Consider the following 24,813-nt stretch of genomic DNA (forward strand, 5'->3'; position numbering starts at 1 on the left):
ACACACGATTAAGCAGGGCCTTGTAGCTCTACGTGTGTGTGTGTGTGTGTGTGTGTGTGTGTGTGTGTGTGTGTGTGTAGACAAATAGAGATATGGATTTTGCTACATCCATCTATATTTAACAAGTATTATCAAATGTGTGCTGAGGGTGACAGGTCATGCTCACTTAAATCGTAGAAAACTGTCATTTGGTGCATTAAAGTTAAAGATTGTTATGTTGAGTAGCTATTTTTAAGACAGTGCTGTAAAAAAAAAAAGCCTTCTTATTAGCAAAAGTATTTATATAGTCAAGTCTGCTCCTATGACAACTCTGAGAGTGTGAGAAGGGGAAATGCTTTGGAAGCAGAAGAACCGGTCTAGCTGTCCTACGCCTCACGTCACCGCACTGTCTTTCTGGTTAGCGTTCCCTTGTTGGTGACAGTGTCTTTCTCCCTTTGGGTGTGATCACCAGCCGGCTTCCATTTCATCTCAAGAAAAAGAACTCTAGATGAGAAAATGTTTAAGAAAGTGATTAAAATACCTTTTAAAAGAACTGATCTATTTTTCAGTCAGGAGACCAACAGGCACAGGATTGTAGATGTTTGAAACCTCACACACTCTTCTCAGACAGCCATCAGGGATTCGCCTTTTACTGTGTGACCAGGACTTGCTGGGCTTTCCTTTCCTTTTCCTGAGTCTGGGTTGGCTGGGACTATGAGAAAATGGAGTAAATATAATTTTTTCATCCTTCACACTAATGATGAATTTTCAAGGTTTAGAAGGAATTGGTGATTTCCATGTGGACTGAGGAAATTTGGCTAATTCAGGTCAACATAGATAGTTTTGCCCTCAATTTTGGTGTTCAGTAGAATGAAAATAAAGATGATCCTGCCTGATTATCTGATGCTACGTGCTTAAGATGGTCAGCTCACAAATCCCCTAAGAGGAATAGAAATAGCAGGGAGCCCAGGCCATGTAAGATGAACACCAGATTTTTCTTTCTTAATAGCAAAATATTTTAAACTGTCAAAGTTAGTCTGTTGAAAGGGTACCCATTTTGCTGATTAGAAGTAAGATCTATTTTTCATCCCTATCCACAGCTTGAATGCAGATTGGCAATTCCTTCCAGAGGATTACTCTAGCATTAAATGGTTCTGGGTCCCTCCTTGATCAATTCACATTTATAGCAACCACCTAGACCCTCCGCATCTCTCAGATAAAGGTGAAAACCCCATCAAGATGCTAATCATAAGACTTAATGTGGCTGTGAAAAATAATTATCCTAAGCTTTCAGGAATAAAAAGAAAATTGCTCAAATGCTCTGCACTGTGAATTTTGCTGACACATCAGAAGAGCAGGTGACTGGTTCCTGACAATGATAGAGCCTTCCCTGTAGTTCCAGCTTTCAGAGTTAGGCACCTCTAAATTCCTTCAGCACAGGGCATTTGCTTTTGAAATGCCATTAGCGGAACTGACCAGAGCAACTCCCAGCTGAGACCACTTGAGCACAGCTCCTAGTGCGGTCCCACTCGGAGCAAGACTCACTCAGTTGAGCTGTTGCTTAGAGACCACAAGGGACTTACGGGGAAAAGCCCTCAGGGGTCCTGGTTCATGTCTCAGTTTTATTAATGTGCCCAGAGCACAGACACCGAGTCCAGGGAGATGGATTCTGCTAATTAGATGAGTCTGCTCTTGTGTCTATTTGGTGGGAGACGTAATACCTGCATGAAGTTAATAAAAAACACCATTTTCTTGTGATCATTCCCAGTGAGCATAACTGACAGGGTACCAGAGATCAGGCAAAAACTTGGGCCAGTTCATTCTGAAAATCATGTCATAAAAAGAGTCTGTGAGATAGAAATTTCCTTCCCATGTCTTTATCCAATCTCATCGCAATGAGAATAAGGCCATAAAATATCTCCTGGGACATTTTTGGAGATGTATTATATCCTCTAACTATGCTTCCAATTGTAGCTAAGTCACAACTACTAAATGAACAGATAGGAGACTTTACATTAACCTAACATACTTGACATAAAGCAGTGCACATTGCAATAAAAATGACAAGCTGATAAATCTACAAAAACCAAAGATGAAGAATTACTGAACCCGTCTTCTGGAACTTCATGAAATCAATTCCACTGGAGCAACTGGAGTGGTCATAGGCATGTATTCAACTCACTTGAGTTTATAGGTTTTTGACTGAAGATACTTCTACACTTCGCAAGTCATTTTTTCTCCCTCCAGAAATTGTATTATATCTTTAACATACATGTGACTTTGTCATTGTGAGGGAGTGACTTGCTATGAACCAAAGACATCTTTTGGCTCCTTCCAAAAGTGACTCCGCTGGGACTCCTCCAGATGGAGAAGGTGAATGAAGAGGGGCACAGTTTCCATATTGGGTGGGAAGAGAGTGATGATGACAGAACCCAACATAAGTCATAAAGGTCCGTCTGTGAGCAGAGAAAGCCTGGGGGACGTACACATTTCACAGACTATGTGAGGGGATTCATTTTTTTATGTCCCCAGTTTTTTCTTCCAATAATATTAATTGTTGTACACGTGACATTATATTTAAAATGCAGAAAAGTACAAAATAACTTTAACCCAATAGCTTACTATTCTGATGGGGACAAAAAACACAACTTTTTTTTATTCCTTGAATGAATAGTAGGCTCTCAGAACTAATTTATTTATGCAGGTTGCAAATATTTATAATTCAATAGGTTCTGGCCACTGCCACAATTTGAACTTAATGAAATAAGAAATATATATTTACTTATTTATTAGGGAAGATGCCGTTTGGTAGAGCATGTGAAATAAAGTGAAATGTATTTATTAAAAGTAAACCTCACCCTTTTCACCAAGTAGTAACTAGAGTACTAGACCTAACATCTTGTACAATTTTTCTCCGTCTTCATTGGGCAATTATGTTTCAAAATTATTTATCACCTATAAAATTGTCAACCAGTTATATTTTATGTCCAATATAGAAACAGTGAACTGATAACTTCACACTGTTAGCAGTTTCTATGGATCCAATTTATTGCATGTGCTATCTTTACAATATTAAAACACATCCTAAAAATTTATGTCTGCCCCTCATTCTTTGGCCAATATCTCAGAAAACTTTGTAAAAGAGCATGAGTATCCTATTCTCTAGATTATTTGAGCCACTTCCTAAAATGGACCATTAGTGATACAGTGAAAACAAGCTAAGCCAATTATATTCTTATGAAAATATTGTAGGCCAGTTTTGATTATTATAACACAGCCCAATAAATAGGCAATACACATTCAATGGGGCTAAGCCTAAAGACCTTTAACATATCATGTTATAACAAATATTATGCTAAAAACTGCTCAAAGTGAAAAGTATGCATTTTTCTCCAATTCTATTAACATATTATGTCTGTCCATATCTTGCAATTTCAAATTACTAAACCAAAAATTAGCTATACTTTACAATCCCCAAACCTTGGTCTTCTCAAGATAGATAAAAATCTGCCTACTGGATATGCATTAATAATTACAATAATAGTTGATAATGCCACACAAATGAATTTCTAGCCAGTGAAATTTATGGAGCACAATTTCCAAAGGAGAGGGTTGAGAAGGACAATGTGAACTAGTCAGGAGGGCAACAATTTAGATAAGCTTATAAAGACTCCAATGAACTATCTAGTGTCACACTCAGATTTACTTTCTTAACATTCTAACCTCAGTTCCATGTCTGAGACATGGCCTTCTTTACTAGTTTCTCTGAATACAAAGTATGCAAGACATCAGTTGTATCAGTATTGGCATTACCGCACAAAGACAACCCATTACCAACAAGTGTGCTTCCTTTAGGAGAGTGAAAATTATTTAACACCAAAGAACATGTAACAGAATCCCCGTGGTCCAATGTCTCTTCAGTAACATGAGGATCATTCTTGTAGAGTCAACCTCATTTGCATTTCAATGTGAAGATACATTATCAGTGAGACAGGCTGATTGCTGAACACATCAGAAAAGATGCACAGCCCGTGGGTGCATTTCTCTATAAATGTACCTGAAAGCTTAGCCCACATTTTCTACTACAAATCCTTCCTTTCTTATTGAAGAATGTGAATCTTTGTGGATCATTTCTATAATTTATTACAACTAGACAAGGTATTAGGTAGTTTATAGACTTTCATGGAAGTATCATGAGATTTGGGGCACATTTTCTAGATAGGTGGAATGCTAGCTAGCTGTGAAGACGAACTTGTAGAATAAAAGTCCTGTTTTTATGTACCCCTCAGGAGAAAACCAAAACCCATAGATGTAATTTATTCAAAGACAAGAAACAGTCAGGAATAGGGTCACCTAGCAGGCTCATAGGAATGTTTCCTTGGCTACATCTCAACTCCCAGGGATGCGTAGTGGGAGCTGAGAAATGCCACATGGCTTATAAGTGAACAGGCCCTTGTACATGTAAGTGTTTTCCCAAATTTGTCAGATGTTTCTAACTCTTCCTGGACTCATCACCAACTATATCAATAGAGAGGCTTTATGGGGCAATTATTGGACTTGTAGGTCATGGATGATTGGTATAAGTGTTACTATTCTTATACTGTCATCCAGTTCTTTGTTGGAAATTTAGACTTACTTTTTCTAAAGTGATGGTCAAACTAAAAAAAAAAAAAAATTAAGTAAGTGTTTATGTTTTGCATTCTTACTAATTCATTACATTGTGGCTGTGATTATTATTTTGGGGATTTTTATTACTCTGTAGCACTTTGGTTTAATTATTTATGGCATTTGTCACAACTTTGTTAAAGAATTGATAATATCAGGGCTACATATTTTCATGTGAGTTACAAAAAGCTTCCATTTTCAATTGAAATTTGGGAAATTGTTTTGTTGTTTTGTTTTTTTTTTTACTTTAAAATATCTTACACATCCAGCTTTCCCTCATACTCTTATATAGGCATTATTTAAATTAATTGAACTTTATATAAATTAGAAATAAGTTAAAATTACTAAATAATATGAAAGCCACTTTTTATGTGAGATTTTCATACACTTTTCTTAGTTTAAAATTTTAATATCTTGTAAACATTTTAAAGAAGGGAAAAATATACTTGTAATAGGAATATGTCAACTTCCTTCTAATAATTTCATTTAATACATTTTTATTTTGCTTCACTTTCTATGCCTGCTACCTTAGTCCATATTCCATATTCTGAACTTATTTTATTAGTTGATACAATTAACTTTCTCAGTCTGTTCTCTGTTTTTTGTGTTGATGTGTGTTTGTTTGTTTTTTAAACTTAAGGAGAACATCAAATTAACCCATTTTGTAGACACAGAATTGTGCCCCAAATGAAGCAAGGTCTCCACCCTGACCCTGCAGCTGTGCTCACCTCGGAATCTGATTGCTGTCCATATTCACCCAAATGACCCACAGCCTCATAAGAGTTGCTAATTTTAAGAAATCCAAAATGTAAAGCCCCAACTTCAGGGAAAGAAGATTGAGATAATGGCTTAATTTTTTAAAGGTTTTCTATCGAAGAAAACCTTGTGAAAGGGTTTTTATGTTTTTTTCAACATCATTAACTCCTTGACAGAGGGGTTGAAAGACAGGGAAAGATGGAGAATGAAATGATTGTAGTATCTTGATATTCAATATAAATCAGAAATGAACATGATGTGGGTTCATATGAAATCATTTGATTAATGGAATGCAGATCTACATGTCTAGTGCATAATTCAAGGAACGAACAATGCCTATTCTTACTGAAAATATATATATGTCAGTGAGTGGAGTGGAGAAAAAGAAGCTCCCAATTTTTATGAAGACCTGAAATGGAGAATATAGATTCTTTCAAGTTCTAAGACACCATGTTCTTTTAGTGATAGCCAGCAGTGTATAAATCACAGCAACACATAAGTCTACACTCTCACAACGAATGAGCTGAAAGCCAGTATCATCTTGGCTACAGACGACAGGATATCTCGCCCAGCACCATCTTTACACAAACCCTAACACACTCATGCACACAGACACATTTTTACTTTGACCTACTTTCTATGTGCCCCTATACTTATCTTTTGGGGTCCACACAGAAATATCCCATCTTGCAAAATCCTTATCCATATGAATCTTCAAAATGTATTAAATTATGTGTTGTATGTTTGCTTTCTGTAAATTCTTTTAAATCAATTTATATATACTTTGTGAAGTCCTATACTGTATTTTATAGAGGGATAGCATTTGTCCTTCCTTAAATAGAATGTTTGTGATCATTTTGATAAAAATAATTGTGGACACTACACTTTTGTCAAGAAACAAAATAACCATTACAAGTTTGCTTCTTTTCAAAAATATATGATTTGATATACTTCCTTTTCAATAATAATTGATTCCAGATAATAGTTTGGGGACATCTGTACTTAAATACTAGCTGAGCCACCTTTTGCGATGGGATGCAAAGGAATACTGTCCCTAGAAACTAAATGTAAATTTCTGGCAGGACAGAAAATATTATAATAATGAGGCAATAATTAAATTATTTTTAAATCTATCTGTGTGATTTTTCCCCTTGGTAAAAATAGTACATAGTTCAAGAATTACCCTCTTCCAAATTTCTAGTTTCTATATTACAGTCCTCAGTAGATAAATTATTGTTATTAATGTCTTACTCATAACCATAAGAAATTCACAAATGAGATTGCTACCCAGGAGGATCATTTATAGTTGTGCAATATTAAAATTTCCTCCATCACTTAAAAATTAAAAGGTAAAGCAGTCCAAAGATATTGCTTTCCACCACAAGTTTGCATGATTGAGATTTGAACATGAAAATTGCTGGTTTTTACCCAGGAGTTACTGTTGTTAGCACTGTAATATTATATGATCTCCTTACATTTTTGTTTTCATGTGATGAACTGTAACTATGTAATTAAACAGAATTCTGACAATCATATTCTTTGAACCTTTAAAATGTCACTTATTCCTTTATTTATTGGCTTGCTATTTTCAAAATAAAATAAAAGAGGCCCTTTATTAAATGGAAGATTGCTGAGAATTCATTATGTATTCCTGGTGCTTCCCTAACCCTGTGTTATAATAGGACATCATTTTTACTAGGTTGACTTTGGTTTGGTGGAATCATGGGATATTAATACGGAAAATGACATTGGCGACCAGCACTTTTATTTCCAGTCAAGTGATACCCAGTTTTATTAAGTGGCTTTTACAACAGCACACAACTGGAAACAGTTTTTCTCCAGCACTAGGCTCACCCTTTCATTCCAAAGGAAATTATTGAAGGTGAACATGTGGTAGAAAAACATTTCACATCAAGAGTGAGAAGCATGCCGTCTGACCACACCAGCTACCAGTGACTTCCTTATTGCAGATTTCCATCCCTTGGCCTTGGTCACTGGCATCTAGAACACTCAGGAAATACACTCACAGAATCCATTTCTCAAGCTTAATCTTTAAATCTTATCTGGGCTGTTCTTTCTGGTTTGCTAGATTAATTTATTAGTAGTATTTTTTTTTTCTTTCAGAGAGTTATGCCTTTATAGAGAGCTTCCATAATATGAGAGAAATCAAAGTGAGTGAGAGAGCTGGCATTAAAGATATTGAATGTCACAAGACACAGCCCAATAGCAGTGATGCTGTTATTTTTGTAATGTACAAAGAAAAACAAAACCAAATAATTCCCCCAAGTGGCAAAACTTCCATCCTTTTTTCCAAACTATATTAGACAAAGTTACTGAATTTTTATATCGATATGGTGAATTATTAAAATAAAGGTTTAAGTATGAACTGGATAAAATAGCTAAACATTCAGGGAAACATGAGTTATCCTATTAATCAGGGTGTTTTAGGAAGTCAGGCTGCTAAATTATATGCTCTCAAAGACCAATCACTAAACACATATTGAGTGCTGACTACCTACTCCACCGAGCAAAAAACATGCCACATCTCCGGCACTTGGTTCTTGCTGCCTTTTCATTCCTTTTGCTATGCTTCAGGGAAGAGGAGGGTGGGCGCAGGGGCAGCTGACAGCACATGGGTATGGGGCCTTCCCTAGGAGAGGACATGGAGCCGGTTAGACGGCTAGACATAAGGAGGTAAGGGAAGGCTAGAGAGACCACTTCCCAGTTTCCAGTCCTTTCTCAAAGCTGTTTCTGAATTTCTTCCTGCCTCCTCCTCCTCCTTTTCCTCCTCCAATCTTATCCTTTCCCCCCTCCCCTCTCTCTCTCTCTCATTAGACCTTGCTTTTTTATCATAAGAAATTATTCTACAACATAATTTCAAAATTATCTCTTGCTATTTGTCTGGTATAATTTTTTTAAAACCTCTTTTTTAAAAAATGTCCTATTCCTCTCTTGACACAAACCTTCACATAAGACAAAATATGCACTTGAGTCACAGAGACCTGTTCTACATATATTATACTCCTCTGAATATTTGCAAACTTTTGTCCTAAGATAGCCCAATACCGTGCTGTGGAGGATGTCATTCAGATTGATGGGCGCCGGTCCAGCCAGAGTCGGAGTCAGAGTTGTAGCTGTGCTTTATCCTCCGCCTCTCCTTGTTTTCCAAGCTGCTTCTGTCCCTCACCTGGACTTGCTTCCAAACAACTCACATTGCTCAAATAAATTAACTGCTTATTTCATAACATTGCTTCAGCCTCCAGTGCTTAAAACCAGTACTGCCAACTTATACAGCCACAAACCCAGATATAACAGGCTTGTGCTCGTCCGCTCCACCACTCTGGGCACTTGGTTACACACTTGCAGTCTGGGACTTTGTGTCCTTTTATACCTGAACGTTTTCTAGAATTGATTCCAAGTCTTATGTTACCCTCTCTTCTTTTTTCTTGATAAAGGGAGATATCAAGATGACAGCTCTGTGGAAAGAACCACAGCTTTGGGCCCAAGTTAAGGATCTAGAGTAACTTTTCTGGGAAGGTAAGTGTTGGAATATCTGTTGCACCAGAAGCTCCAGAGATCATTTAGACCAGGCATGTCAAACTCAAAGGCTAACACAGGCCAAATAAATGAGGCCTGCGGCCTGCGGGCCGCGAGTTTGACATGCTTGATGTAGACCATTGGTGAAGAGTCGGACATAAGCTTATGGTAAATACAAAAATAGTCAGCTGAAAAGAAACAATCATGCTGGGTGGGGAACAAAGTTCTGTAGGAGAGAAGGCGGTTATTTTTACCATGTGATTCAACTGAGAAGAGTGTTGACAAAGTCATAAAAAAAAAAAAAAAAACAACCAAATATGGAAACAATCAAACTTTAAGACAAATATTTTTGAAAGATGGTCATTTGAGAAAGGTATTCATTCACATGTTATGAGTTTATGGGAATAAGATATCAAAAAATCAATAAAGAATGCCCTAAAATTGAAAAAAAATCTGGTAGTAATATAAGCATACTATTCAGAGAAGTAGAGAGAAATAAAACAATCAGAAGAGGTGAAATGTGTTGTCTTGACCAAGGGAAATGGGAAAAGCAGGGAATGATTTTTTGTAGAAAACCCCACACAGCATTCTGACTCTGAACTGCACCCACTTATAAAATGGACTGAGTGCTGCATCGAGAAGTTACTGGTTTGCATTGCTCTGCATTTAACGCTTCCTGTTATGTTATTCTGTAGAAATTCTTGCCTAATATTCTTTGGTAGCAAATGAAACTAATGATCGTGGGCACTGCATTTTATTCATTCAAACAGCATAATACAGTATGTCGAGGTAAGCATTTTCATGCAAAACCCCAAAGTCTGAAATTACCCATAAATCTGGAAAAATGTTCTAAAAGAGGGTAACTATATAACATCATTCAAACAGGGAAAATAGGCAATAAGTGGGAAATTTTGTAGACATTTATCACCCATACTCTCGATTTAGATTTTTTCTTACACCTTACAACAGAGTTAGTACTTTAAACTGGGAAAAACATAATATGTAAACCAACCTTGAACACTTATAAAATTTCCTGAGTAAGCACTGCAGTTATTCTAGAAGTTTCAGGTCTGCCTGTGACTATCTAGCACTAGCAATAGAAAAGAGGGGTTATTTTTAAACTTGTTTTATTTTTCAGATAAATGTATGAAAGCCTAGAGACTTGGCTTAGAATAATTCCAATGAACAAACCAATGAAAAAATATACTAACTTATGAATGTAAACATCAACACTTTCTGGACACTACATTCCAATAATGGCCAAACTAATGATGATCCTATCTAATAAAAGAGTAATATGCAATTGACTGTCACTCCAACACACAAGATGGCCGCCCCTATGTGGTCAAAGATGGCTGCCCCCATGTGGACACAAGATGGCCACCACAAGATGGCCGGCAGGAGAGGGCAGTTGTGGGTGATCAGGTCGGCAGGGGAGGGCAGTTGTAGGCGATCAGGCCTGCAGGGGAGGGCAGTTGGGGGGAACCAGACCAGCAGGGAGAGCAGTTAGGGGCAACCAGGCCGGCAGGGGAGGGTAGTTGGGAAGGACCAGGCCTGCAGGGGAGAGTAGTTAGGGGCAATCAGGCTGGCAGGGGAGGGCAGTTAGGGGCAATCAGGCTGGCAGGGGAGTGATTAGGGGGTGATCAGGCTGGCAGGCAGAAGCAGTTAGGGGCAATCAGGCAGGCAGGCAGTCGAGTGGTTGGGAGCCAGCAATCCTGGATTGTGAGATGGATGTCTGACTGCTCGTTTAGGCCCGATCCCACAGGCAGTCGGACACCTCTTGAGGGGTCCCAGATTGGAGAGGGTGAAGGCTGGGTTGAGGGGCACACACACCCCATGCACAAATTTCATGCACCGGGCCTCTAGTAATAAAATAATGGTGTTACATGTTTATGTCATTTTATATTTTTCAAAGATATTTTCTTATCACTTTCGTGGAAAGAAGCTAAAGTTCATGTTCACAATTTAACATCTCCACCTATACTTTATAAGCATCTTAATTCTACAATCTTTAGTCAAGCAGTACAAGAATATAGCACATTGTGCCCAGCCAGTGTGGCTCAATAGTTTAGGGTCGACCTATGAGCCAGGAAGTCAGGGTTTGATTCCAAGTCAGAGCACATGCCCGGGATTGCAGGCTCCATCCCCAGTATGGGGTGTAAAGGAGGCAGTCAATCAATGATTCTCTCTCATCATTGTTGTTTCTAACTCTCTTTCCCTTTCCCTTCCTCTCTGAAATCAATAAAAATATATTTTAAAAAATAAGAATACAGCACATTATGATAAATCAGGAGACATATGGTGATTACAGGGCTTCCTAATTATAACGTGGACTCTACCCATTTGGAATATTATTGCAATGCAGCTGTAGGTTTTTCTTTAATACAGTGCTAGATAAACCAACATAATAACTAAACCTGCTAAAATTATTTTTAGTTTACTCTATCTTGAAGTTGACGTATTTTAAATGTATATGTTTTTTAGTAATAAACTGAATTACTTAAAACATTCTATGAATCTAATAGTTATTAACTAAAAATGAGAGCCCCATCCACCTGTCTCCCACCCATAAGTATAATGACAAGTTAAGGACATTTCTATGCCATTTGCTCAGCACGCATAGAGGCCTTGCAATGATGTTTCACGGTCACTTTGATGACAATATAATCAACACCTAATCATGGTAGGTTAATTAGATGCATCCTTTCCCTGACAAAACTATGCATTCTATAACGACATTTAATAAACCTCTCATCAAACAGCAATTTCTTTTAATTGGTTACTTTAATGTAAATATTAAAATAGTGGCATTCAAAGGAAATAGATTTTTATTTAATGTATTATATATCAATATAAATTATATATGTAAAGAAGAATCTTAGGAAGCATCTTGCTTCCTAAGTAGCACCTTGCAAAAAAGATTTAAAATATAATTTAATTCAATTCTGACCTTTTATTCGGTGGATCTGTTTTTATCTCTTTCCTTAATAACAACCAGAATAGCAGGTACAACAAATTGTGTGTGTGTGTGTTTGTACACTCACACAATATATATATGTACATATGTGTGTGTGTGTGTGTGTGTGTATAACATATGGCAGTATTTTAAAACTCTAGCAAACTATGTATAACATTAAAGAAAATACAATGAAAGTGCTTTGTTAAGATGTTCAGAAGGGGAAAAAAATGAATAGAATTTCACCAGGTAACAGCTGAGGGTGGAATAGGAATAGTAGGGAGGTCAGAGAAATTTCCACAGGACTGAGGAGGGTTCAAAATCCCTGAAAAAAATCCTGAACTCTATCATATAAGTAAAGTCTCTACCAGACAGAAACAAAGATTATGACTTTTCCAAGAGTTGTGGACAGCCATCTTGGAAGCACAAGAGGAAAGCTTGAATGAGTTAAGCCAACACCAGTGAAGTGGATCCAATGCCATGGAAGGGGATCCAGAAGCTGGTTTGTGCCCACAGTCGATTTCAGACACGACATTTTAAGTCTTAGTCAATAACCTTTGCCTGAAGCTTGACCTCCCCGGATGGCTCCATTACATGAATCAGTAAGTTGCCTTTCATGTCTAAGCTAATTAGAGTCGGGTTGACTGAAACATTTCTGTTAAGAATGTTCTCTAGGTGATGTAGGTCACCAACACCAGGGAGAACAGAGCAGGTGGATCCGATGGTTTCATGTCCAGGCCAGCAGCAGTTGGGGCACCAGCCTGTTACCTTGCACTGTAGCTCGGAGGCAATACAGACAGGCACCTCTGTGCCCTAAGCACAGTCCTGGGAGGAGGAAGCAGAAGAGGCTCTGATGGCTTCCAGGCCATCACAGCTGCCCCTTCAGGTAAGAGGTGATGAGACCCATAGATAGGAGATTGTCTTTAACATTTTGTCATATTCTGTTTCGTTAATACACCCCAAATTGTGCATGTATCTTATAACTGTTTTTAGAAATTGGTGCATAGGCTTCTATTACTTATTAGGTGGAGATTTTATATGTAAATGTAGCACTGAGAAACCTTTTTCCATTGTTTCGTTGGGGAATTAAATAGGGTGATGTTTGGATTGAAAAAAAGTAAAGTATATTCAGTCAACTGGCATCCACAGTAGACACTGAATAGTGGGAAGAAACTGTATAACGATCTATGGATTTAGCAGTCATCATAAATTTGATCAGATCAAGGAAAAAGCTTAGGCTCTAGTCTTCGGTCTCCGAGAGAAGGTTGGGTAGTTGACATAAATGTCCTCTCCTGCACCATCTGATGGTTGGCTGATGGAGAAGGAACTTCTGTAGTTGTTGGATGCCTAGAAAGACAGGCAGAGAGGGTGTCAATAATTCACTGTATTTCAGCAGCTAACAAAGACACCAAAAACAAATATCTTCTCCATTCAACTACAATAGAGGTCAACTTTCTATTACAATTACCAGTAATTTCATAAAACATCCTCTTTATCATATTGAACTTCTATGAGAAATCATATTCTTGACTTGCAGGGCCCTGAGTAAGATCCAACAGAGGCCTGGTCTACATCATCCCTTGCTACACTGGGTTTATGAAACACCTCTTTAGATGCAAAACTCCCTTTCCCAATGCCAGGGGTTTTGATGAGAACAATTCTCATTTTTATATGGAAAGTCTAGTATAGTATTTTCCCATTGTGGGACCCATTAATTAATTTCTGTTGAATGAATGTCATCAGAGGCCATACTTTTTATTTTTATTTTTTAAAATTTATCTTTATTGTTGAAAGTATTACAGATGTCCCCTTATTCTCCTTATTGATCTCCTTCCCCCCACTCCTGCCCCCACCCAGGCCTTTAGCACACTATTGTCTGTATCTATGGGTTATGCATATATGCATTTAGGTTCTTTGGTTAAGCCTCCCTACCCCTTTCCCTCTGAGATTCATCAGTCTGTTCATGCTTCCATGTTTTAAAGGACAGAACATGGTGTCCTGGCTTAAAAATAAGCAACTGAACACAATAAATTAATGAAATAAACTGATATTGACTTTCAAAATAATGTTATGTTATCATTTGAGTGGCTTTGGTGTTTTCAAGGAGAAAGCAAGTTCAAGTGTCATTGTTACTTATATAGCCTGTTGATAAAAAAAAAAAAAGATGAAGTAAGTCTAACTTCATCTTAATATCAGCTTAAAATCTAACTTTATAATCATCATTCAAAATACCATTATTCTATAAAAGCCTGAAAAAGTTGAATATATAATGTAGGAAATTGCAAAGCTCCTTCCTGCCTCTGAAGTTCACAGCAGCAACTGTGGCTTTGTTTTGGCTTGAGTGGGCAACAGCTAAGGACAAAGAACAAATCCAAAAATTGTATAAAACAGATCACTGATTAGCTGGTGCAGGAGTGGCAGGTAAAACAAGGTAAGACTTCTTGAGTCTTTGTGGTTGGTGCCAAAAAAGTAAGCCATGAATTATTCAGAAAAGAAGTGTGGTTTTTTTTTTGTTTTTTTTTGCAAATAGTAACTACTTCATAGAAGAAAAATTTAAACTGATAGATTATTGAGAAGTCTGAAGCACACATATTGAATTGTCAGAAACATTTTAGTGCTTGGAGTTTTGACTGGGTAGAATTTAATGATAAGTAATTAAGTCGAAGAGAAATGGATGTAATTGTAAATAACACTGGGGAAAATGTTTTATTGCAAAATTTCCTAAACAGAATAATATGTGTTAAAGAGAATATTTGATCCATTGTGGAGACATGAGCATTCCTCTTATCTGCAAACACAGATGGAATTTTCTACTCTTTCCAGTAAACAAAAGTGGGCACGTGCAAATGAGGAGGAAATGGTTACACTTCATCAGACACCTGCAGCCCCTTGGAAGGCTCTTTAGCTTTATAATCTGGACATCCATTAATTAATCAATTAAGCAAAAGGTCAGACCATTTATGTAGTTTAATTTAATCCTCACAATAACTTCATGGCATAAAAACATAATTGTGCCCTGTACTGGGTCAGATAGTGTCCCCCCCAAATTTATGTTCTTCCAAGACCTTCATGATGTGACCTTATGTGAAAATAGGTTTGTTATAGAAACACAGACACAGGGAAGAATGCCATGTGAAGACAGAGGCAGAGTCTGGAGTGACGGGGCCACAACCCACAGAATGCCAAGGAGTGCCAGAAGCCAGCCGAAACTAGGAGAGAAGCATGGACCAGATTCTCACCCCAAGGAGGAACTGATCCTACTGGGACCTTGATTTTGGACTTCAACCCTAGAATTGCAAGAGAATGGATTTCTGTTGTTCTAAATCACCCACTTTGTGGGAATTTGATTGTGGGAGCCCTAGGAAACCAATACAGGTTTTGGTAATGTGCAGTGTTGATTATTATGTTGGTGTGATTGCTCTTTTATCTGTATTAATGTAAAACAGTTTTGAAGGGTATTAAAAATAAGAGAATAGTTCAGAAAATAACTATTTCATCAAATAACTGACACTTAAATTACAGGCAATGCACGGCCAGTTTGTTGAAATGAGAATAAAGAAGAAGATTGGTAATTGCCAAATGAACTGAGTTTACAAAACTTTTGTGATGTACAAGGAAAGAGGGGAGAATAACAACTCTGAGAAAACTTACCTTATTCTGTGTGGCCTGGGACTCTTTACCTTGGACACTTTTCTGTCTCCTTCTCTTCCTGGAAATACATATTCAATAGAGGTATTAAGAATTACACTCCAGACTAATGTTATTTCAAATCCTCTATGTGCCTCACCTGTGCCCTAACACACATGCCCTTACTAAATATGTTGAAGTAGCTATCCACAGTTACTTTATACATACTTACCCAAATTTTTTTTTCATTTTCCCACCTTCTCCAATGTGTTTCCAGATGGTAGAAGCAACTAAATGAATATCCAGCCGGTGGACACTAGTCATTAATACCAGTGAGTTTAGTAAAGAATGGTTCATAGTGGGTTATTACATAAATAGCCTTCTCCAAATTATTTCAGACTTGATTTCCCACAATTAAAACTTCCTTTTAAATGCTAATGGAATAACTTCTTGAATGCCAATGATAATATAATTAAGCTTTATAAAATCGTCTAGGTTTGTGGTCGGCAACCCCCGGTTGGCGAGCCACATGCGGCTCTTTGGCCCCTTGAGTGTGGCTCTTCCACAAAATACCACAGCCTGGGTGAGTCTATTTTGAAGAAGTGGCGTTAGAAGAAGTTTAAGTTTAAAAAAATTGGCTCTCAAAAGAAATTTCAATCGTTGTACTGTTGATATTTGGCTCTGTTGACTAATGAGTTTGCCGACCACTGGTCTAGGTGTTTACTAAACCACCTGTATAGGTTACGTTTTTTAAATTTCATTTTTTATAAAAACCTCTCTTATTTACCAGGTTGGGGGACTGAGGCAAAGAGAAGAGTAACTTGCCCCAGATCACATGGTTGGTTATTGGTAGCATCAGATTGGAGCCCTCCCTCTTAACTACTACGTTCTCCTGCTCTAGGGCCATGTGTTGCAGTCAACGGGGCAGCCTGGAGCTATGCTTTTAAATAAATTCTCCAGGTTCCAATTAAACCTATAAAAACCTAACTTCAAGAGAAATCTTTGAAAAGAAAATACAGGAAAAGAAGAAAAGAAGCTACTGTAATTGAATACATTAGCTCAGATAACTACATACAAATGTGAAGAATGGTTTCACGGGGAGATGAGGACCCTTTTCATCTCCCTAAAGAAGATTCTTATTGAACAACAAAGAAGATTGGCCAGGGGAAAAATGTAGAGTTGTTTTTTAAAGATGAGCTTAGTATTCCTTCATGGAATTTGTGAAAACCAGGCAAGATAGTTTCTCTCTCAGGAAAGGTGTTCAGATGGGGGATGTTGACCCTGATGGTGTCTTCTAGTCGCTATGAAATCCTCCACCATCTCAACCTAATCACAAACGTACCTATTCTACGTGCTTTTACTTATTTGCTTATGTATTATTGAAACAATTTATTTACTTATTTTACATGTAAGTGTACTACATGCAAACATGTTTCTAGGTGCTTTATGTAAATTATTCACTGCTCAAAAAATCTATGCTGTAGGTGTGACTATCTGCTTTTTACAAATGAGGAAACTGAGACACTGACCTATGACCTTTGCTCTTTTGTTACGTGATGGTTTACGAGGCTTGTATATCATAATATAGAGTTAAGTGTTCCAAATAGGACCAAATATATATACATTTTTTACATAAAACTAGAATATACAATGTGATGAAGAGAAGACAACATGAAGCTTAGAGTCAGATGATCTGTGTTGGCTTGTGCTTTGCAATTTACTAGTTATTTGCATCTCTAACGTTCAATCCTCTCATCTGCAAAATAAAGACAGTAAATACATTGTGGTGTATTCTAGGTTGACGAGCCATTCTGGTTTGTGGATTCTAAAGTTTCCCAGAGGTGAGGGATTTTAGTGCTGAAACCTGGAGAATCCCAGGCAGACCAGACACTCTACTTGTAGTGAACATCAACATTGACAATAAATGTAAAAATAAGTGTCTAACCCTTTGCTCGTGAAGTATTAAAATTCTTCTTACGAATACTGGTGTCCACATGTAGACTGTCATGCTTAACGGAGCTAGGCACTTCTGCCAGCCATGATCACTTGACAGTGTTACTATTCTGATCTAACTGGGAGCAGAGAAAGTGCTTGGAGAGCCTCTGCACTCCCGTCCCTAGGGGCTAGGTGTGCAGGGAGAACCCAGTTTCCTCTAGGCACACTGTGATTTACTTTGCCTTCTACCCAAGTCAATACATTTGAAGCGACACGAGTGCTTTAAATAGTCGCAAGGACAGAGTTCAGAAGGTCACTGTTTGGCCCTGGCATCATTTTTCCAAACATGTCCACAGTGACGACACATGCTGATATAGTGACAAGGTGGGAAAACAAGTGCTTTTCCCTTTGTGTTCGCCCGATGATGAACCCAGCCCAGGAATCTTTGTATCACTTTGAACCAAGGGGGACAATATAGTCTACGGTTCAATTTAGCTATTCCTGTAAAAGTGATGCATTTTCATGAAACTCAATCCTTCATGTCCAGCATCTGGGACCCTCCAGAGACCTGCTGTCACTCATTCTGTCTGGGCCCCCGAGTGTTCCTGCGACCACAGTTCCCCTCGGTGCATTTTTTATCCACCAAGGTGGAGCAGTAGAGAATCCTCAATGTCACTAACATCCCAGCCTGGGCTCCTTAACCCAACTGGCTGTTTTCTGATCAGAGGAAGCTTTGAGGACATCCGGGTGACAGAGAGAAAGGAAAAACGACAGTTCTGTGTTTCAATTTAATTAGACAAATGCTTATTGACCATCCATTATTTGGAAAGATTAGCACTAAATGCTATCAAACTAAAAAATGAATAAAACAGGCTGCCATCATGAATAGAAGGAAAGACAAGTGTGAATGTGATTAAATTAGCGAGCAGCCTGTGAGGTATAGCAGATGAGAAGCACATGGGATTCTGGAAAGTGAGACCACGACTCTGGGCAGGGAGGGAAAGGCAGGACAGACCTCCAACGGGGACAGGTGTACCACACCTTGAATGATCCACAGGATTAAGGCTAAATGTGGAGGAAACAGCACTTGGTGGCTTGACAATGGAAAGAGAGCCAAGTGTGTTCACAGAAAAGTTGCAGTTTTAACAAAATTTGTCAATACTGGGGGAGTAAGAAAAGGAGAAAATATGAATGGAAATTAGGCTGGAGTCAGAACGACAGGGCTCATTGAGTTTTGCCTTTATTCTAGTGACAGGGGAATGGTAACAGGAGGTTTTAAACAGGATGTTGACATGACCAGCCTTAGCTTTCAGGAAAGGAACCAGGAAAACCCAGGGGCATTAGAAAGAGAGGCGACGTTGTGAGCAGATTGCAAAGTGTGAATAAAATCAGGGGAATGGTGATAAGAGCTTCCAAAGAGGTGGGAGAGCGGGGGAGAAATGGAGATGAGACAGAGGAAACCTCTGGAAATCCAATCAATAAGCCATGCACGTGTGTGTAATATTACCATGCATCTGTGGCAACTTTCGGAGGAGAGATAAATGGGGAATTGATGGATTCATCCACCCAATAAACATATATAAAGTGTCTGTCTATGCTGTGCTAGACATGCCAAATGTAGACATCTAATGCTTGGTCTTCTCCTCCCTTAAGGAAGGTAACCTTAGTTGGAACACAGTATATCCACCCCTATGTGATCACAGCTAAGACTGCAACAGACACTTAGACGTGTGAGTGGATGAACATGGAGAGCTAGGAAGGGAAGAAAGGGTCCACCAAGAATATACTAGAAACTTCCAAGTGAGCCATGGACGTGAAAGGTAGGACATTAAAAGGCCGGTGGCCACCTGCTCTCTCTACGATCGCCTCTCCCAACCTCTTTCTTCCTTGATAATTTTTAATAAGAACAACTAAATTGTTTGTTTCAGAGAATAGACAGCCATTTAAATAATGTTGTTTGCTTATTAGAATATGTGCTTCATCACATCTCATTCACCACTGCCAAAAGAAATAGCTGATGAATAAGTGAAGGCTTTATTACTGTTCGATCCAGTCCTTCCACTTCTCAGAATCTCTCTCTCTCTCTCTCTCTCTCTCTCTCTCTCTCTCTCTCTCACACACCCACACCCACACACACACACACACACACACACACACACACACACCCTCACCCAACAGCTTTTTTTCCTAAAGGAAAAGAAAGATCAATGGAGTAGGAGACAGAGAGGAGGCATCAGGCATATGAAAGTTTTGTTAATATGGGGCAGACGGCCAGCTCCTACTAATTTTTAAGTGAATGACTCTGACTCTCCCATTTTCCTCCACTATTACAACAGTTCTTTCCTCTCCTTTGTGTAAGAAAAGCACTCAGAAAAACATATGCAAGTGCTAAGACAGCTTGGCCAATGCTGTGTGATTAATTGTAGAGATCCTTGAACATCGGAATCGCTCAGGGTAAACAAGATTCAGAAGGAGGCACAATGCTCACCTGATATACAGAATGACAATGACAGTGGCAATTAGGATAACAAACAGCGACGATAAAACTGCCCCTACAACCATCCAGAAGACATATTGGTTGTCTTTTTTACCTAGGAGAAAAAAATTATAGTAGAAATTAGGAATTCAGCCAAAGCCAGCAAAAAGGAAGATAGAAAAATGAGAAAAGATACATCCATCATCATAGAGGCACAATTGAAAACAAACAACAAATCCAAGAGAAAAAAAAAAACACACAGGATTAGATAAGGGAAAAAGATAATTTTCCACTCAGTCTCCTAAGTATTTTGGACTCCTGACAGAGTTTTGATAGTTCCTTGATCTCTAAGATTGGATTTGACACCTTAAGAATAAGGATAGAAAGAGTGTATGCCCAAGACAGATATCCCTTCATTCTAATGAACTCCTGATTGCAAATATAAAATCTTTTAAGAAAAAAAAAACATCAAAATAGTATACAAATAAAGATTACTTAAGTACGGTGTATTAAGTACATTCAACACACAACAGTACTAGTATGTAACTTTGATGTTTATACGTAGAATTTTGTTTAAAAACTATTTTCTACTCAGTTGGGATTAATGGTAAAAAACAATCAGCAAAAAATGTGTTACTCCAACTCACTGCTTCCATGGAAAGAACCACAGTCCAGGAATCTGAAATTCCCACCCTGGTTCTTTCACTATCTAGTTTGAAAGATACAAACTAGATAGAAGGGGGGGGGGGGGGTGCACTGAGAGAGAAAGAGAGAGAGAAGCATTAATGAGAGAGAATCATTGATCGGCTGCTTCCTGCATACCCCCCACTGGGGATTGAGCCTGCAACCGGAATTGAACTGTGACCTCCTGGTTCAAAGGTGGATGCTTAAACACTGAGCCACACCAGCCAGGCTCACTATCGTGTTTTTCTGACCTCCAGCAAATCCTTAACCTTCTCTGCATGCCTTTCTTCATCAGTCCACTATGACAGTGACGACACTTCTGATTAAATCTCAGAATTATGGCAAGAATCGAATGAGACAATATCCAAGAGTAGTAAACTACTAGAGAGACATCACCTCTGCAGTTTGACCCCAGTGAGCTCAGAGCACGTTTCAGCTGTAAAGTGTCCTCCTGCCCACAGCACACCTCACCCACTGCCACCCACAGAGCTCCCTCCCAGAAGAACTCCACCCATTTGTGCTGTTGCTGGGAATGGGATGGAACTGGAACCCAGGGGCTGTCTTAATTGCCACCTTTTTTGGGGACAGCAAACATGCAAGATGGGTATAAGCCAAGGCAGAGACAGCACGACTTTCTGGTTCTGGAAATTAGAGCCCCAATGCTGGCCCTGTGATTCCCGGCTCTCTGGAATCCCACAGTAACTGGAGAAATCACACTTCTCACTGGATTTTTAACAACCTGACAGATTATATCTTCCTTCCTAACTCACTACACTGTATTTAGCTGCGATTTTTTTCATGGTAAGAGCTCAAAGTCAACACCCACTCATTCTTTTGCAAGTATTACTGCAAAGAGAACCTAAGTCAAATAATGAACACTACTTTTATACTTTAAATTCATTTAAACTATTAGGTGAATAAAAGTATATAAACTTGTCCAAATTTGATGAGGAGAGGAATTTATTCAGAGCAAAAATACATTATTCCAACTACAAAAAGAACAATTAAACTTTCTCCCCATGAAATAAGAAGTTAACCTTTGAAGCTCTTGGCACATTATGAAAATAAACAAAATACCTGAAGTTATTTTGCATTATAACCCAGGACTATAAAAGGACTTGCTATACTGAAATAATTTGAATATAATATATGCTAAAGTTAAATCAAACAGACAATCATAGCAAGAAAATAAGAGTTATTATCAATAAGTTCATTGACAGTATTCTGGGAGAATTGTTTAACTACATTTTTAAAATGCTATTTAGATCTTTATTACAGTAAAAAAAAATCTGGGTGAACTAGAGATCGGAATTTTTATGTAGATACTATAAGAAAATATAAATAAATCCCTAAATGAGAAATGACTTTCCCATTTATAAAAATTAATAAATATACAGGATTGAGGCAATCAAAATGAAAAATAACTGAAGATCAAATTATTACAAATGAGATGTAAAGATAAACATAATATTGGTAGGTTGTTTTATCATATTCTTGCTATTGAGAAAAAGGTACATAAGACAATATGAGAGATATAACTTATTAACAAAAGGCTCTTAAAGTGTAAGTTGGTATAAAAGGAAGCCTGTGGTGAGATTGCCCATCAAAAGTTCTTTGAGAAGCAAAAACTGCTGCAACCTGCAAAGAAAAAGAAATTGGTCTCTGTGTCACACCCTTTCACGTTTGATTAATTGCTTTATTCCAAAGAAAAACTCAAAACTGTATAACATTTCTAACAGCAAAAAGAAAATCTCTGTTTCCCAAGAGTAGACAAACCAGCAAGACTCTGCAGCTGGGGTTGTCAAACTTCATTTGCATCTGAATCACCTGGTTGCTGCGCCCCACCCTCAGAGTGTCCGACCCTTTAGGCCTGGGTGGCTCCCAGAATTCACAGCTCTCCTGTGAAGTCTAAGATGCTGGTATAGGGGCCACCCTGCATATCATGGCTATGGGCAATGGAATGATGTGTGTAAAGAATCCCAAGGAAATGAAAAACTGCTGACTATAGATAGAAAGTTAAGTAAAATTTCAAAACCAGAATTCACAATCGAACAGTTCTCAATCAAGTATGGAACTTACTCGGGGAAAAACAGCCTGCAAGGCAACAGCATGCCAAAATTTTAAAGTGATGGTCTTCAGGGAATAGAATTAAAAGCAATTGTTTCTTGAGGCTTTTTGGTATTTTCCAAACTGTCTAAATGATATATTGCTTTTATTAATCAGGGGGGAAATAGCTCAAAAATTTAAAGGCTTGCATGCTTAAAACAGAATAATCTGACAAAATTTAGTTGTTATATTTAACGTGCAGGCTGTAGAGAGCTACTTTGTAGAAGGGAACACAGAACCCATAAGAATTAAGTTGGCATTGTTTTTATTAAGCTCTAAATTAAATGACTGAAGTAGAAACCACTAAAAAGGATGGCCACTTATTTCACAATGCCCAATTATAGATACAAGTTTTCAATGCATTCTGTATCGTGAAATCGGTTACCTCTTTACACCTCTTCTGGTAATGTTTGACCTGCTGGAGTCAGATCTGTTCACTCATTTAATACATTGCATTTCAAGGCATGTGTATTGATTGGTTCAACAGGATTTCAAATCCATGTGTTTATGACTTAAGTGACGTTTTTATTTTGTTTTGTTTTTTGTTATTAGGTCTGAGATATAACTCTCTTATTTATTTACTTACTTACTTATTTTCTTTCAGTTTTATTTTGTGTTGGTTTCAGGTGTATAACTTGGTGGTTAGACAATCATATATTTTACATGGTGTTCCCCTGATATTTCCAGTACCCCAACTGGCACTGTAACTGGACAACCCATGGGTCTGGGCTGCCTGTCACCACTTGAGTCAATTAAGCAGAGAGATATATGAGCCTTTATTCCAATAATGCCGGTAGGTCTTCCACAAAAAATCTGCTCTACCCCCCTCCCTCACCATAAGGCAGCTGCTTATATTGGGTAGAAGGACAACAATTACATGAAATTAAGAATTACAGGCAAGGGGAAGTAGGCAAAGAATGATGGTTACAGGTTAGAGGCAAGGCAGGCTGAGGAGGTCACAGAGGGCGGGTGCCTCTGGGCACCTCTGGGACCAGATTGCAGATAATAGGGGCTGAGTTGCAAAGGGTGGGTGCCTCCAGGTCTAGACTGCTTCAGCCACAAGGTTGTTCTCGGAAAAGGAGGATGGACTGCATTCTGATGATAGCTCCCATGTCCCAGGGCATACAACTCAGCCGGGTTAGAATGTGCTTTCTCTAATCAGAACAGTCACAATTGATTAAACCATTTGCCATTGGTGATTAGTTCATCCCCCGCCCCTCTCCCCTCAGGGAATTGGGCTCAAAGTTCCAAACCTCTAATCGGAGGGTCCCTCCTCAGGCAACCAGCCCTGTCCTGCAGCTACCTAGGGGCCTTCAGCCACCAGTCCTTCATTAACATAAAAAAGTCACTACTCTCTGGAGACCAAGGGTCTCCGAAGCCTTTGTGTCAGGAACTAGGGACTAAGACCAAATGTTATAGCAAAAGAGGCTCCTCACAGCCCCCATCCCCCATTCCACAGAAAATGGCAAGGGTTTAGGCGCTCTGTGAAAGGAGCAGGAGACCAAACAGCTACTTCCTTATTGAAGGAGCTCACATTGTTTTGAAAGGTCCTGGCTGATTTCAAAACACCCATGGAACAAGTATTTTCCATAAGAAATAAGAGGAACAGCGTGGGGGGGGCAGGTAGGATTCAGTAACACTGCAAGAGACTGGGCCATTGCGAGCATCCCAGCCTCCAGCCAGTCCTGCCTTCCCCCATTTCCGGCCCTTCCTCTGCCTTCATGTGAGCCATCAGGACGTAGAACCTCGTGGTGCAACCACGCAGCTCGCTGGGCACAGTATGGCTAAAAACACAAACGTACAAAAGAAAAGCAAACAGCACTGGATGCTTTAGGGAGTTAATTGACAGTCCTAATATTCACTATTTCCTAACTTCCGCTAATAGATCTTTGGTTGAGAAACATCGGCCTGAAAGCCTCCCTCTTAAAGAAAGAAGAATGCTTGTCTATTCTCAGTAGCCACTATTTTGCTGATGTTTTTCCCCCACTTTCTTCCCAATGGTGTGTTGATTCATACGAGGCCAAAAGTGTCGTGAACCATACGGCCAGTATTTTTCCCTCCCATCGAAGAGGGTAAATACAGTTAAAACAAA

General features: G+C 38.6%; 1 protein-coding gene across 4 annotated transcripts in view; it reads right to left on the reverse strand.

Annotated features, from left to right (window-relative positions):
• Window positions 1-9,348: 9,348 nt before the first annotated feature.
• Window positions 9,349-24,813, reverse strand: part of CD226 (CD226 molecule) — a 61,861-nt gene continuing 46,396 nt past the window's right edge. For 2 of the 4 annotated variants that reach the window (XM_079785040.1, XM_079785039.1), the window contains exons 5-7: window positions 19,944-20,046; window positions 15,545-15,602; window positions 9,350-13,240 (exon numbers count right to left, since the gene is read on the reverse strand). In XM_079785040.1, the coding sequence (XP_079641166.1) occupies window positions 13,127-13,240; window positions 15,545-15,602; window positions 19,944-20,046 (275 nt within the window). In that variant the 3' untranslated portion in view covers window positions 9,350-13,126. Of the gene's footprint in view, window positions 13,241-15,544; window positions 15,603-19,943; window positions 20,047-24,813 lie in introns of all 4 variants that reach the window. The other 2 variants (XM_079785041.1, XM_079785042.1) reach the window with 2 other exon arrangements.

The sequence above is a fragment of the Cnephaeus nilssonii genome (assembly GCF_951640355.1).
Source record: "Cnephaeus nilssonii genome assembly, chromosome: 11".
NCBI lineage: Eukaryota > Metazoa > Chordata > Mammalia > Chiroptera > Vespertilionidae > Cnephaeus > Cnephaeus nilssonii.